Source organism: Sapajus apella, unplaced genomic scaffold (genome assembly GCF_009761245.1).
Source record: "Sapajus apella isolate SASKATOON/1434 unplaced genomic scaffold, GSC_monkey_1.0 scaffold122, whole genome shotgun sequence".
Lineage (NCBI taxonomy): Eukaryota > Metazoa > Chordata > Mammalia > Primates > Cebidae > Sapajus > Sapajus apella.
This window is the reverse complement of record NW_022437062.1, coordinates 4030828-4044632: the sequence shown is the minus strand read 5'-3', so window position 1 is coordinate 4044632 and position 13805 is coordinate 4030828. Positions and strand designations below refer to the sequence as shown.

General features: G+C 36.4%; 1 protein-coding gene across 2 annotated transcripts in view; it reads left to right on the top strand.

Annotated features, from left to right (window-relative positions):
* CUNH15orf41 (chromosome unknown C15orf41 homolog) overlaps nt 1-13805 on the top strand; it is a 227978-nt gene that overhangs the window by 94032 nt on the left and 120141 nt on the right. For both annotated transcript variants that reach the window (XM_032261221.1, XM_032261220.1), the window contains exons 6-7: nt 11574-11653; nt 12011-12060. In XM_032261221.1, coding sequence (XP_032117112.1) covers nt 11574-11653; nt 12011-12060 — 130 coding nt within the window. The remainder of the gene's footprint in view (nt 1-11573; nt 11654-12010; nt 12061-13805) is intronic.

Below are 13805 nucleotides of genomic sequence, written 5' to 3'. Positions count from 1 at the left end.
CTGTACCTCGCCTTCATTGCATAGGTTGTCTGACACACAGAATTTTGACATTTTTTTTTTGTACCTAATAAAGTGCAAGGAATATAGATCTCTGTGTTGAATAATGGGCAGAAATTGAATAGCTGTGTTTTCCTTGAAAGTTGTTGAGATTTTTCTCAGGAGAATTAGACGAAAGTTATTTCTGAATAGAAGCGCTGTCCCTAGCTATAATTAGTCACATGGGTTTAGTTCCCAGGAAATGTTCCTTTCAACGTACTAAAAGTGTGTGAATTTTCATATCGTTTAACATGCCTTGAAATTTCATCTCTGCTTACCTACCTATCCTTCTCCTGCAATTTAAGATATACAGTTTAGGTTGTTCTTTCCCATTAGATTCGGGAGTCTGCCAGAAAAGAACACACTTTTGTGTCCTCTTTCCTTGAGTACTTCCAATCCTGGGCAACATTTTTAATGACTTAGAATTAACTGCTTTCTAATTATGCAGCGAGGCAGACACCATGATGTTGTATGGGTCTTTGCCAGCAATTGGAAACACAGGAGACATAAATGAGCAGGCTACCAGAGGGAATTATTAGAGAGGCTTCTTGAAGTCATCAACTTGCAAAGCAGAGATTTGCCCTTGTGTCACTGAATAATACGGACTTGGTCATACCAGTAGCCTCTGTGGTATTACCTTTAGAAGCATCCAGTTTTCTTTCTTCTCATAGACTATAAGACGTTTGATCTTGTCAGGCTTTCTGGATAGCCCAGCAAAGTTTGGTAGGTCTTCGCTGCAATGAACTATCTCCCCTGATTGAAATGGGAGTTTTCTCTTTGTATCTCACCTTTCGTGTTGGGCCCCAGTGAGCCCACAAGAGGGCTTCTCTTCATTATGTGGCCCTATATTTGCTCTACATGGACCACCATCTTGAAACTTTAATTGCTAAACATATGAATTGGAGGCAAATCTAGGAGGGAGGAGGGAATACTATAGAATCTTTTACTATTTATAAAAGTACTATGTAACTGTTAACCAAAAAATGTGTGCGGGTAAGGTCGTTTCACATACCCATGTCAGTGATAAGCACTCCTCTTTGGGAGATGAGTCATTAGATGTTTTCACTGTTTATCTAAAGATCCATTGTATCCTATGAGAAAGAGTAGCCTTCTCTTTCCTTTGGTAATGTGTTCATAAATTTCTTCAGCAGTTTGTTGAGTAGCTGTTTTGTGCAAAGCAGCTTTGGAGTGGTAACAGATAAGTATCTCTGCATTTAAGCAGCTTACCAGATACCCTGACACAAAGAATTTCTTAATCCTCCATGTGAACCATGCCTTCTCAAAGGGGGTGAGATTGTGTAAACAGATATGCAGCATATCTGTGGCATTAAAATTTCATGGGGGGAGCAATTAAGAAAAAAATAAGAAGTCTCCTGAGGTGGGCCCTAATGAATTAAAAAAAAAAAAAAAAGGTTAAGAAACATCTGTGTAGACTAAGTAAGGGCCACATAAAGCTGAGCTTGAAATCTGAAACCTTGTAGCCTCACCACCAATAATAAACTTGTGAGATTTCTTTCTTATCTTCTTGGGGGTGACCACATGAATAGCGTCAATCTTCTTCCATGTGAAAGCTCCCAGATATTTAAAGACAGTATTAAGAAAATATGACACCTTTTTATTGTGGCATGGTTTAAAATTTCAGCATCCTGATCAATCTCTTGTCATCTGTTGACAAAGTAACATTTAATCAAGTGCCCAATGATTGATACACAATATGAGTTCTCTCTGTTCTGCACTATGAGGAAGAGGAAGGTAAACATTGAACTGGGCTTCAAAGTTTTAGCTGAAGGAAAGACAGAAAAAAAATTCCAGATTTGGAGTATGTGTATGTGAGTGTGGAGAAGAATTAAGTATATTCATGGCATTAACCAGGTGCTTAATCAATATTTGTTGAATGTATATTTGTTGCATAAGGGTAGATGGCGTATAGTGGCTATAAGGCTGCAAGTTGCCTGAGACAAGGTTCCAATCCGTCTGAAAAACACTTGTGCTTTGGAGACAGTCTTCCTCTTGTCCTTACATAATACTTTTGTATTTAATAGCTCTAGTCTGTTATTTCTTACATGATTATGTGCTAGTTACAGAGAAGAATTTAATTTGTCCCTATAGGATTCCCTAATGTTAAAATATCTTTCTTATTCAGATTGCCAAATGGGATCAATCTGCTTTAGATTTCACTTTTATGCAGTGGGAGAGCCAGTGGGCTAGTGCTTAGAATTCTTCTTGAGTAGTAGTTCCAGCTGCAAGGGCGAATGGGCTCCTGCAGGCCACTGGCAATACTGAAATTGTGCAGGAAAGACACTGGCAGGTCAATCCCTATGGAGATGTAGCTTGGGACCTTAATGACCATGATATCCAAAGGCCTTAAATCAGCATTGGAAGAAAAGATGAAATACTAGTTGGTATTTAGGCTTTGCTGTCTTGGAGCTTAGCCCCTGGAGCAGCCACATGAAGAGGCAAAGCTCCTGGTGTACCTTGGGAGTATTGCCAGCAGCACTTTCCATATCCATTCAGCTGTTCAATTGCAGAGACCCTGTGTACGTGTTTTTTAAGTGGGGAGAGGACTAGGCCCTCACGCCACAGCTCTGACTGTGTATGAATTGACCTTCTCATTTTTATCCCTATGTTTGTCCTTCCTTCACACATCCTTTCTTCTAACTGCTGCCATCCAGGACACAGTCAGTCCATACTAGTTCCTCTCTCTTGCTTAAACCTATTTGAGATCTTAGATTAGGGATTCCAACTATATACAGTTTTATTTTCATTTCAGTTCAAGTGCAGTCTAATCAAAAGGCATTTCTTTTCCACAGGCAAGTCTTTCAGGGTCTTGAGAGCACAGATGATTCACCTGCTTGTTTGCCTTAGTTTCTTCTAGCAGTAGTTGGCTAATTCTCTGATCTGATGCTAAGGAGCGCAAGAGCTATGAAAATGGATGTAATACATTAGTTACTCTTGGGAAGGTCTTCATTTGCTTGGTTGCTAATGCTTGAAATATCCTTAGCCGGGGAAAATTCTTCTATTATGTAGTTATAGACAAGACTTAAATAACAAACCTTCCAAGAGTGGCAACACATTCACCTAATACACACAGAAGTAGAAAGGACTTCTACCTAGTTCTTTCTCAAGCACAGTTTTAGTAGTGGATTGAGTGCCACAAAAGAGTGTATATGTGTATGGGCTGGGGTGGGGGAGTGGGTATGTAAGATGGGAGAATCAATCTGGCATTGCCAAATTTGGCCTGTTGAATAGATGGACTTGTGGCTGTATCTCAAGGCTATGGCACTATGTACTTGATAAGAACAACGCCCTGACTTTATAAAATCTCATGAAGTCAACTATAACAACCCAAGTCTCAAACAGCCCTGTACATAACAGTGTATTTTATTTCATCTTCACAACAGCCCTGCAAAGTAAGCACCAAAGTTATTCTCTTTTACAAAGAAACCAAGAGATGTCAACATTAACTTATAGTTAACATGACCAGTAGGTAGAAGAGCCAGGCGTCAAACCAAGCCTGTCTGATTCTACACCCTGCTCATTACTGCTTATCCTTACTGCCTCTGTGTCTGAAAGTATTATTCTGCATATCTTTCCTAGTTTATCTTTCTAAGGATGGTGTATTTTTCTTCTTTTGAGGAAGATGTAAATAAAAATAGTGGTTTTGTTATATGACTTTCAAGGCTAGATCATAAGAGGCCTTTAACTTCTGCATCATTATCTTGGGATGCTTGCTTTTGGAACCCACTCACCTTATCAAGGAGAAGCCCAAACAGACCTTAGAGAAGTCTTACCATGTGTCAGGAAGCCAGGGCTTCTCACCCACATGGCAGACATGCAAGTGAGCTATCAAAGTGAATCCTTCAGCACCCAGGTGATGCAACCCAGTGAAGATCACAGGAAGAGCAAATTGTCTCCACTGAGCCAAGCCCACATTGCCAAATAATTAGTATGGTGAGAATTTGTTTAAAGCACTCTTCCCCAAAAACAGAGAGTTACATTTGAAAATCTGATAGAACTGATTCTCACATCCACAGAAACAAGTTGTCTTCTTTCCGAAGTTTGGTAATTAGCACAGTGCTTTGGCCCAAGACATCATGGCAGCCATTGGAGGAATCGGAATAACAAAGAATTTTGTAGCCACCAATGACCCTTCTCCCTTTCCCCTGGCCTCCCACATACCATACAGTAGGGAGGTCCTTACAGGTAGTTTAGGTTATTTTACTCCTCATCCTATCCGTATGCCTGTCACCTGTCCTTCTCCCCATTCTTTGGGAGTCCAACTTCTTGGAAGGATCTTTTTAACTATAGTTTTGTAACTCTGGCTCCAAAAAAAGTTAACAAACAAAAAAGTAAATAGATATTCCCCTGAACTTACTACTAAAGGGTCTTCAAAAATGTCAGCAACATGGCAGAGTGAGCTTTTGTTGATGGGCCATGTTTCCATGAAAAAGATAGAAATGATAGATAAAATTTTAAAAACTTAAGAAATATGTAACCAAGTATAAACAAAAGAAGTAAAATCTTCAGGCAGCAGAAATGAAGAGAGAACCTACATTCAGAATGATGCACAGAAATTACTAGCTTTAGATATAGACATGAGGAGCTGAGCTTGGGCTTTGGACTCCCCAGAGGGACAGATATGCAACTAAGAGCTGGAATTGCTCTTCCATGCATAGCTCAAACCATACAAAAAGGACTAGAAAAACTCTGCTTTCTTGGAGAAAATGGCAAGGAAGCTTGCTTGATGGATATGGCCTTGGGTTGTGGAGTATTGAGAAAAGAAATAGAAATTAGAAATAAGTCAGCACTGTTTGTGAATGTGGATCTAAATTTATTCTCATGTTTACTGCAGAAAGGCCAAGCAAAGAAATTAACAATAAAACTGGTCTTTGCAAAGCTGAACATGAAGCTACACTGTCCTGGTTAATTCTGCAGTGCAGGTCAAACAATTCTTGCTGAAAATAAGCTCCCAGTAAAAATTTGCAAGCCGATGGAGGAAACCAGTTTCCATGGAGAAATAGATAGAGAGAGAAAAAGAGAGGAAAATATAGCACCATGGACTGGAGATAAGGAAATGAAGACATTGTAAACTAAATCTGTAAGACAAAATATATAAAGTATAAAATAAATCTAAACATTTTGTATATTTGCATATATATAAACTGAGTAAATAAAAAGACTGTAACTGAATAATAGAATTTCATAAGAAAGTAGATAATTTTTTAAAAAATAAAATCTAGAAATGAAATAATAGTCATTGAGAAGCTCATTAGCTGAGTGATATATTAAAAAGATTAGGAGAAAATTAGAAGAATTAGATTAGAAGAAAACTTAGTGAATTCTAGGGTGACTCTATTGAAAGCACTTTTAATATGACAAGGATGAAGAGGGAAAATACAGTTTATGAGCATAGGAGACACAGAGGATAGAATAAGATCTTCTAACAGATGTCTAATGTGAGTTTCAGAGGAGAGAATAGAGGCCAAAGCTATAATGACTCAGAATTTTTCAAATTGGTTAAAGGTATATATTTTTAGCTTCATGAAACTGCTAATTCCAAGCAGGCTAAATACCCAAAGAGCCACATCTAAGCACATAGTGATGAAACCGTTGAATGTCAGGTAAAATATTAAAACTAATCAGAGATAAAAAGGCAAATTACATATATAGGGATTAGTGTTAGACTGATGTTAGAGTTCTTATAGGTAATGATAGATCCCAGGAGACAGTAGAATCTCCAAAGAGATGAATTAAAATGACCTTTAGTCTATAATTGTACACTATGTTATATTATTATTCAAAAGTGAGAACTAAGTACAGATATTTTCAGATAAGGCAAGACTAAAACATTTTTACTGCTCGGGGATTTCAGCTGAAAGAACTAATAAATCAGATGTTTCATTAATAAGGATTTTGAACCCAAAAGCAGAGAATGGAACTCAAGAAACTATACCAAAAAAGAAAATATGGCAACAGTGTTGATAAATTTAAATAAACATTGAGTGTTTTAAAAAATGGAAAACAACTCTTAGAGCTATCCAGAGAAACAGAACCAATAGGAGGGAGGGTGTGTGTGTGTGTGTCATTGTTTTTTACAATTATAGATGCTGATAAGCTTCAAGAGTTAGAGTTGGCAATCTGGAGACCCAACACAGCTGATAGTGTTGTCCCAGTCTCAGGTAAAGGGCTGAGAAGTAGAAGAGCCACTGGTTGTAGTTCCATACGGAAGGCCAATGGGCTTGAGACCCAGGAAGAGCCAGTGTTTCCGTTAGAGTTCACAGACAAGAAACAAACTAATGTTTCAGCTCAAAGGCAGAAAGAATTCTTCCTCACTCAGTCTTTTTATTCTATTCAGCCCTTCAATGGATTGTGTGAGGCCCACCCACATTAGGGAGGACAATTTGTTTTACCCAGTTTACATTCATATTTTAATGTCATCCAGAAATACCCTCACAGACACACCCAAAATAATGTTTGGGCCAGGTGCGGTCACACATACCTGTAATTTCAACACTTTGGGAAGGTGAGGCAGGTGGATTGCTTGAGCACAAGAGTTCAAAGCCACATGGAAAAACCCTGTCTTTACAAAAAAATACAAAAATTAGCTGGGTCTGGTGACATGCACTTGTAGTCCCAGCTGCCAGAGAGACTGAGGTGGGAGGATATATTGAGCCCAGGAGGTTGAGGCTACAGTAAGTTGAGATCACACCACTGCACTCCATCCTGGGCAACAGAGCAAGACCCTTCCAAAAAAAATAAAAAGAATATATGACCAAATATCTGGGCACCCCATGGCCCAGTCAAGTTTACACATAAAATTTAACATTGTAGAGACTAATTGGGAAATTGTGTTAACAAACAAGATTGTTGAACAAAAGTAACAGACACAGTAATATGGAGGCTGATAGTGAGTAAAAAAAAAAAACAGACTGTTACTTCATTTCCATATATATATTTTAAAAGTTATTGAGAAGCTCATTAGCTGAATGACGTATTAAAGGGAGGCTTCCTGATTGGAGTGAATGTGTTTCAAGTTATTTATATGTAAAACAACAAAGATGTTACTGTTAAAGATTAGATACTGATTCAGTTTAAACATTTTTTTGAGAAAACAGCTAAAGAAGTCATTGTAGAAGCCAGAAATAGTGGCTCACACTTATAATTTGGGAGGCCGAGGCAGGTAAATTGCAAGGAAGGAAGGAAGGGAAGGTGGAAGGGAGGGAGGGAGGAAGAAAAGAAGGGAGGAAAGGAAGGAAAAGAGGGAGGGATAAATGTAGGATGTATTATTTCCAAGAGAATAAGAATAAAAGGAGAATAAAGAAAACTTAATTAACTAGAAGGTAGGGAAAAAAGAGGAGAAGGAAAGATTAGCAGAACACAGGCAATAAGAGAGTAAAAATAAGTCTGAATGTATCCGTTGTAATGAATGTAAACAAGTTAAATTCACATTTTTAAAAAAGCATAGATTTTCAAATTTGATTTTAGAAAATCTAACAAAATACTATTTATGAATCATTCCTAAGACATAATGACACAATAAAGTTTGTAGTAAAGAAATGGGGAAATTAGTACAATAAAAATTAATGTTAGAAAAACTAATAACAACAACAAAAAGAAATGGAACACCAGATATGTGAGGCAGATCCTATCCAAAAGAAAAGTGTTGCAGAAATATTATTACTAGATAGCATTAAACTTCAGAGAAAACCTTTATTAAAGAAAGTCTTGACTTTACCAAAAGACATACTTACCAAGAAGTCCATGTATAACAAGTGAGAGTGCAGGCACCCAATAGTGTCGTCTCCAAATACAGAAAGAAAACATTGGCAGAATTATAAGGAGAAACCGACACCTCTGCAGTAGTAGTAGATGATTATTTAATATGTAGTTGAAAAAAAATAACAAAGATACAGAAGATTTGGAAAATACAATTAAAATCTTAACCTGCTAGACGTATCTAAACCTTGCAGCCCAAAACTAGGAACTTCAATTTTTTGAAGACATATACAACATTAACAAAAATGATTACATATAAAAACAGAAAGTAAAACAACCCATATTAGTATAAACATCATAAATTAGAAACAGCAGAAATCCATGTTTTTAAATAATTTTTGGATCAAAGATGAAATCATGGAAACTAAAAACTATAAATAAATGACAACAAAATTCTAGCTTGTAGCTGAAGCAAAATTTAGAGGAATGATTATAGCCTTGGAAAATGTATTTCAAAATAAAAAATTGAAAATGAATTCTATAAAAATAGTAAAAGAATAATGTAGCAAACTCAAAGTGGGAACCAGGAAATAATGATGAAAAAGGATAAATTAAGTGAAATTAGAAGAAAAGGTACAGTAAAGAGGAGCGACAGAGCCAATGTTTGGTCTCATGAAAATACTAAAACCAACCTTTAGCAAGACTGAGACATTTTTTTTAAAAAGTTTATACAAATTAATATGAGACTAAAACAAATTTATTGCAGATTTGGAAGTTAGGTCAGGGTGGTGAGTGCATAGATGTTTTTTATATTAGTTCTTCATGTTACAAATACTTCGCAATGAAAAGATCATAATCTTAGGTGGTATGCCTTAGTCCAGGCATTGCCTATTTATTCCCTGTCTGATGTAGCATGCTTTAACAGGTACCAAGTGTCTCCTTTTCTTGTGAATCTAGCTGCAAGTGACTCATTCATTTCTGCTTTATACATGCTTTGTAGAAAATTGTAATCCTGTCCATTGTAATCCTAAAGTGGCAGAGGCAAACTGTGAAATCAACAGAATAAATGAATCCCTCTAGCAAAGTTTGAGGAGAACAGGAATCCTGTCCATGTACGGTGAAAAAAGCCAGATATAAATTCGCCAGAGCTGGTCTAGGAACAGCTTCCATAAAAGACACAGGCTTTCTTGAGGCATCTTAGTCCTGGCTATGGCAAGGTTGTCAAATCACATTTACTTACCTGGTTGATGTTACTATTCATTTCTGTTGAGCGGGCAGTTCCTAAACTTCAGAATATGTGTGTAGAAGGAAGTAGGTTTACACTCTCTGGCTTGATTTGAAACACCAACACACTTTCATGAAGCCTGAATGGAAATTGCTGTGTGTTTGGCAGATACATCTTGGGTCTGCAGCACAGGCATTGACTTCGTAGAAGAACATTCTCTCTTGCTCTAAAAAAAAATGGTGGATTGCAAGAAGAGAAAAGACTTTTTGTTGAAGTTAAAATGAATGTGGACTCAATGTATGCTTTATACTAGTATTACATTTAAAACAACTGACTTCCTCTGGCAAGTTTCCTTTCATTTGAATAGGATTTATTCAACATATTCAATTTTTTTAAGTGTATTGCCTATGATTCTTAATCCTGATAAGTATACCACTCTTCTAAAATTTATATTGTGAAGAAAATTATATCATCAGTTTCTTTTTTCTTTTGATATTTCCCTTTTTGGCTGAAAATAAATGACCTACTTTTCTTATGTCCCAGAGCATTGTCCCTTTTCTTTTTTAAAAAAAGAGCTTTTGTTTTATGATTTTAGCGATGAGCTTGCATATAGTTTGGTTTGAGGTCTGTAATTTTTATAGGATAGCATTATTAGTCATGGCCACTTATGTATTAGTGAGCTCTTCCTCATACGGGTATGAGAATTGCCATTTACCATGACCGGGTCCATACAGGTAAGGTGCTACTATTTCCTTGAGCCTCTGCTGGCATTATGGACAACATAAAAGAATGTGTCTGCCATTACCATGTGGTGACTCGAGTGGCAGGCCAGAGAGAGCTTCCTCAGAGAAGGTGATGAGAGCTGTGGGCACTGCTTAGGACCCCTCTGACTGGCCAGTCCTTAGAATTTCTCAGGCCTGGGAAAACCGAGTTTACCAGGCATATGATTTTTAATACTATTGCTGCTATAATCTTTTCTTTTCTAAGACGATGATTCCCTGCTTCCTATTCCCAATATTTGTACCACTTATCAATGGTAATCATTTTCGGAAATAATTGAGTCCAACCCTATGGTTTATATGAAGTAAATGCCCAGGTCTGATTTGATTCTTACTATTACTTAAACTTAGCAAAATACTGCTGTAGTTGTTTCCCCTAGAGACCACACAAGAACACTTTATTTAGATAGTCAGCTTAAATAATATTTTCACTTTCTACAGATAGCAATGGGCATTGAACATGGGAAGCTATGTAACTTGCCAAGGTTGCAGAGATAGTTGTAGAGACAGGGCTGGATCAGATAGCTGGGTGATGCTCTTTTGGAGATTACATATGGCCTTTTCATCTACAGTGCAAACACATGTTCATAAATGGCTAAGTACATCAGCGTTGCTATAAGTGTGCGGTTATATGACTAAGAGTGGGCAGTAATTAAAATAATTGTACTTCATTTTTTTCTTTGCAGACTCAATACTATTCTTAAGTGAATAAAATATAATTTCCTTATTTATTTCCACAGTATTTACTAACATTTATCTTATGTGTCAGTGTTCTTATAGTATAGAGCTTGATAAAGAACATACTCTTAAACAAAATAAACAAGTTGGACCCCATATTGTCTCAGAACTTGAATGATGTATATCTGTGGTCTGTATTTTATTAATTAGATAATTATTCAGTACGCATTTTAGTTTGTGCTTGTGTGAACCAGACCATAGGCCATTTTGCTAAATTGTGGTGAATAGTTCCACTGGAGGACTTGAAAGAATCAGTTCCTAGGCAGCACCTGACTTAGCTTCAGCCTAGAGACCTGCCCATCTCCCGTACATTAAAAGGAATTCTGGCTACTGTGGCTGTCACATGCCTAGTGAGCAGTGAGGTCAAGATCTCCTACCTTGCTTTTCAAAGGATGTCACCTTTATCAGATGCCTCTCTTATTGCCCCCTCTTCTTCTGTAGCAGTTCCCTTGGGGTTCAACTTAATTTGCAAGTTGAGGCATATTTTGGGTAGAAAATTTGTATGTGGGTCTCTCTGTGTATATTTTCCTTATTTAAGATTCTCTCAATTCAGGCAATTTTACCTACTTTCCTCACTTGTGGAATGGAGATAGGATTTTATGACAGTTGATGAGAATTATTTTAGAAAGGTTTAAAATTAGAAGATTCTTTTTTGGCTGAAAGTCATTTTCATTGGTATCATTGAAGTCTTTGAATCTGACCTGTCTTCATATACATATGCTTAGTTATAAAATACCTACCTGCAAAAGGTAAATATTTTCTTTTCTGATTTATTTTTCCCCCAAATGGGCTTTTGCTAAGCTAATTTATCTACAAAAGAGACATCTGCTTTAGGTCTGTACTTCTTAATTTACCTTGGAAAAATTAGGTCATTGTCAAATCTGGCACTGTGGCTTATAAACTTGGCAAAATGGTCTAATTAAAAGCTTCTGTTAGATTATAGAAAAGGGAAAAAAATGATTAATGCCAGTCATATTTTTGTTTTCATGGTTTGTGTATATGTAGGTATATGTCACTTCTCATGTTGCATTAAAAGTATGTTGACTATCTGCTAACAGTTCATCTCTTTTCTTCTACAGCCTCCAAGTCTGTTATAAATAGTATGCTACGGGACCCTTCTCAGATTCCAGATGGAGTTCTAGCAAATCAGGTCTATCAGGTATTAATCACAGCTGTCTATTTTCAGTGGCAATGCTGTTATCTGCCTAGCAGAGTAAAGGATTTTAAACCTCATTTAATTACTGTCATCATAAACTATCACTGAGGTCAGGGTGCACCATAAATGGCAATGCAATATTTGCGAGAAGAGCATTTCACTTTTTAATAGCTTGCTTTTATAGTGAATAAAAAGCATGCAATTTTTGTTTTCTGTGATTAAATCTGAACAGCCTTCTGATAGCTTTCTTTTTTGGGGGGTGGTGGAGGGAGGAAAGTAATTACTGCTTTTAGGTTACTGTTTACTGTAATAGTTTTTGTAGTTGCCCCACCCCAGACCCCTTTTCTTATTTGTCTGCAGTGCATTGTGAACGACTGCTGTTATGGACCACTGGTGGACTGCATCAAGCAGTATCCTTTCCCATAAAATTTTAGGTGCACAATTGACGAGCTTAGACTCAGTGGAGATGTGTCTAGCTTTAACCTGACATAAAGTTCTGCTTCACAAAACACATTTCATACTCTTCTATTTTACATTCAATCAACTGGAGGGTCACTACAGACCATTCTTTTCTACAGCTTAAGGAATATCAGACCACAGGAAGATGTCAGTTCATCAGTTACATATTCGCATGCTTATTTCAAACTGCTTGGTTTTCAGTGAGTTTAAAGGTACAGAGTCATTAAGCAGGTAACGTAATGTCTTGGAATGTATCTAACCATCCCAATGAACATTTAAAAAAAATATAACAAATTTCCATTTAAAATGAGCCAAATTTTGTTGAATTTACTCGAATAAATTTAGAGCTTGGAGTGAAAAGAGGTTGTGATTAAAATGCTTCCAGAGACATCACATGTTAAAGGCAATAGATTCTTAGTGCTTAAATGCTGATTAGAATCTGAGCTGGCATTTGGAGTCCTAATAAACATTTTTAGAGAAATCAAGGTAACTTTTCCTCCTGGCATAAATTTAAGGTTGTGAAAACAGATGTCCAGTCATTTTTCATTAAAGACATGGAGATTACTAAAGAGTGAATGTTTACTTTTTAAAATAGGATTGGGCAGACAGTAACTACTTCATGAAGTAGGATGTTATTAATCAATAAATTGAGTAGTACTGTGGCAACAGAGTTTTTTGATAATCTTCAAATAAAAGAGCTATTTAAATGGTAAATAATGAGGACTTTTTTTGAGAATAATTTCTATATGAGTCGATGAATTTCACTCCTCTTAATAATATAAACATGTCCCTCCTGGTATGGATTATGTTAGCGTGGATGGCACTGTGACTAATTGTGACTCAGTAATTGCCAGTCAGGAGACTTTTGCTGGAAACTCCTACTAGTCAAATCGTGTACATGTATACGTTTATATTCCACTTTATTTCACAAAGGCTTAGAGTCAGTAACATGTTTAATAAGAAAATCATGCTTATATAAGTAATCTTTGATAAACAGTCTTTTAACAGAGCCCTCTTACAAGAATATTCAGCATTGGAAATACAGACCTTTATGTATTTATCCTCCAAGTCTGTTTCTCCAGTCTAGCTTAAATTAGTAAAAACACAGCATTATCCCAAGGTCAGCTTTTATTAAACCGAAGTGAAATTGTACTTCTGTATTCAGTGTAAAATTAATGATAGTGATAGAAATTGTAGGAGTGCCAACCTCATGTTGCTACACTGATAAAGTTTAGCACATTCATATAACAACTAACACCATCTCAGAGTATCTGGGGTTGAATTACATGTTAATTTTAAAGCACATAAAATAGTTAAAAATCAATTTAAAGTTAAGGTTTTAAAAGCCTAATGTCTTTTGAAGGATTGCATATTGATTTTAAATATAACTATCTAATTATGTATGCATGGACTAAAGTATGAAGTCAACTGCTTTGTAAATGCCAGGAGGCTATTTTTTCAGTAATAGTTGAGATGCTTACGGGAAACTAGATTGCTGTATGGCTGGCGAAGAAAATGACTTGTGAGGTTATTTACAAGTTTTGCCCATGGTCACTGCCATACATCAATAATAGGTATTATTATAGACAAAGTCTAAGTGTTTTTGCTTATAGAGCATTATAAATTCTGTTTGGAGTATTTTCCTTACATTTTTGCCATCATTCACTTTCCTTTTCTGGCTGTGTTATTGCCAGTA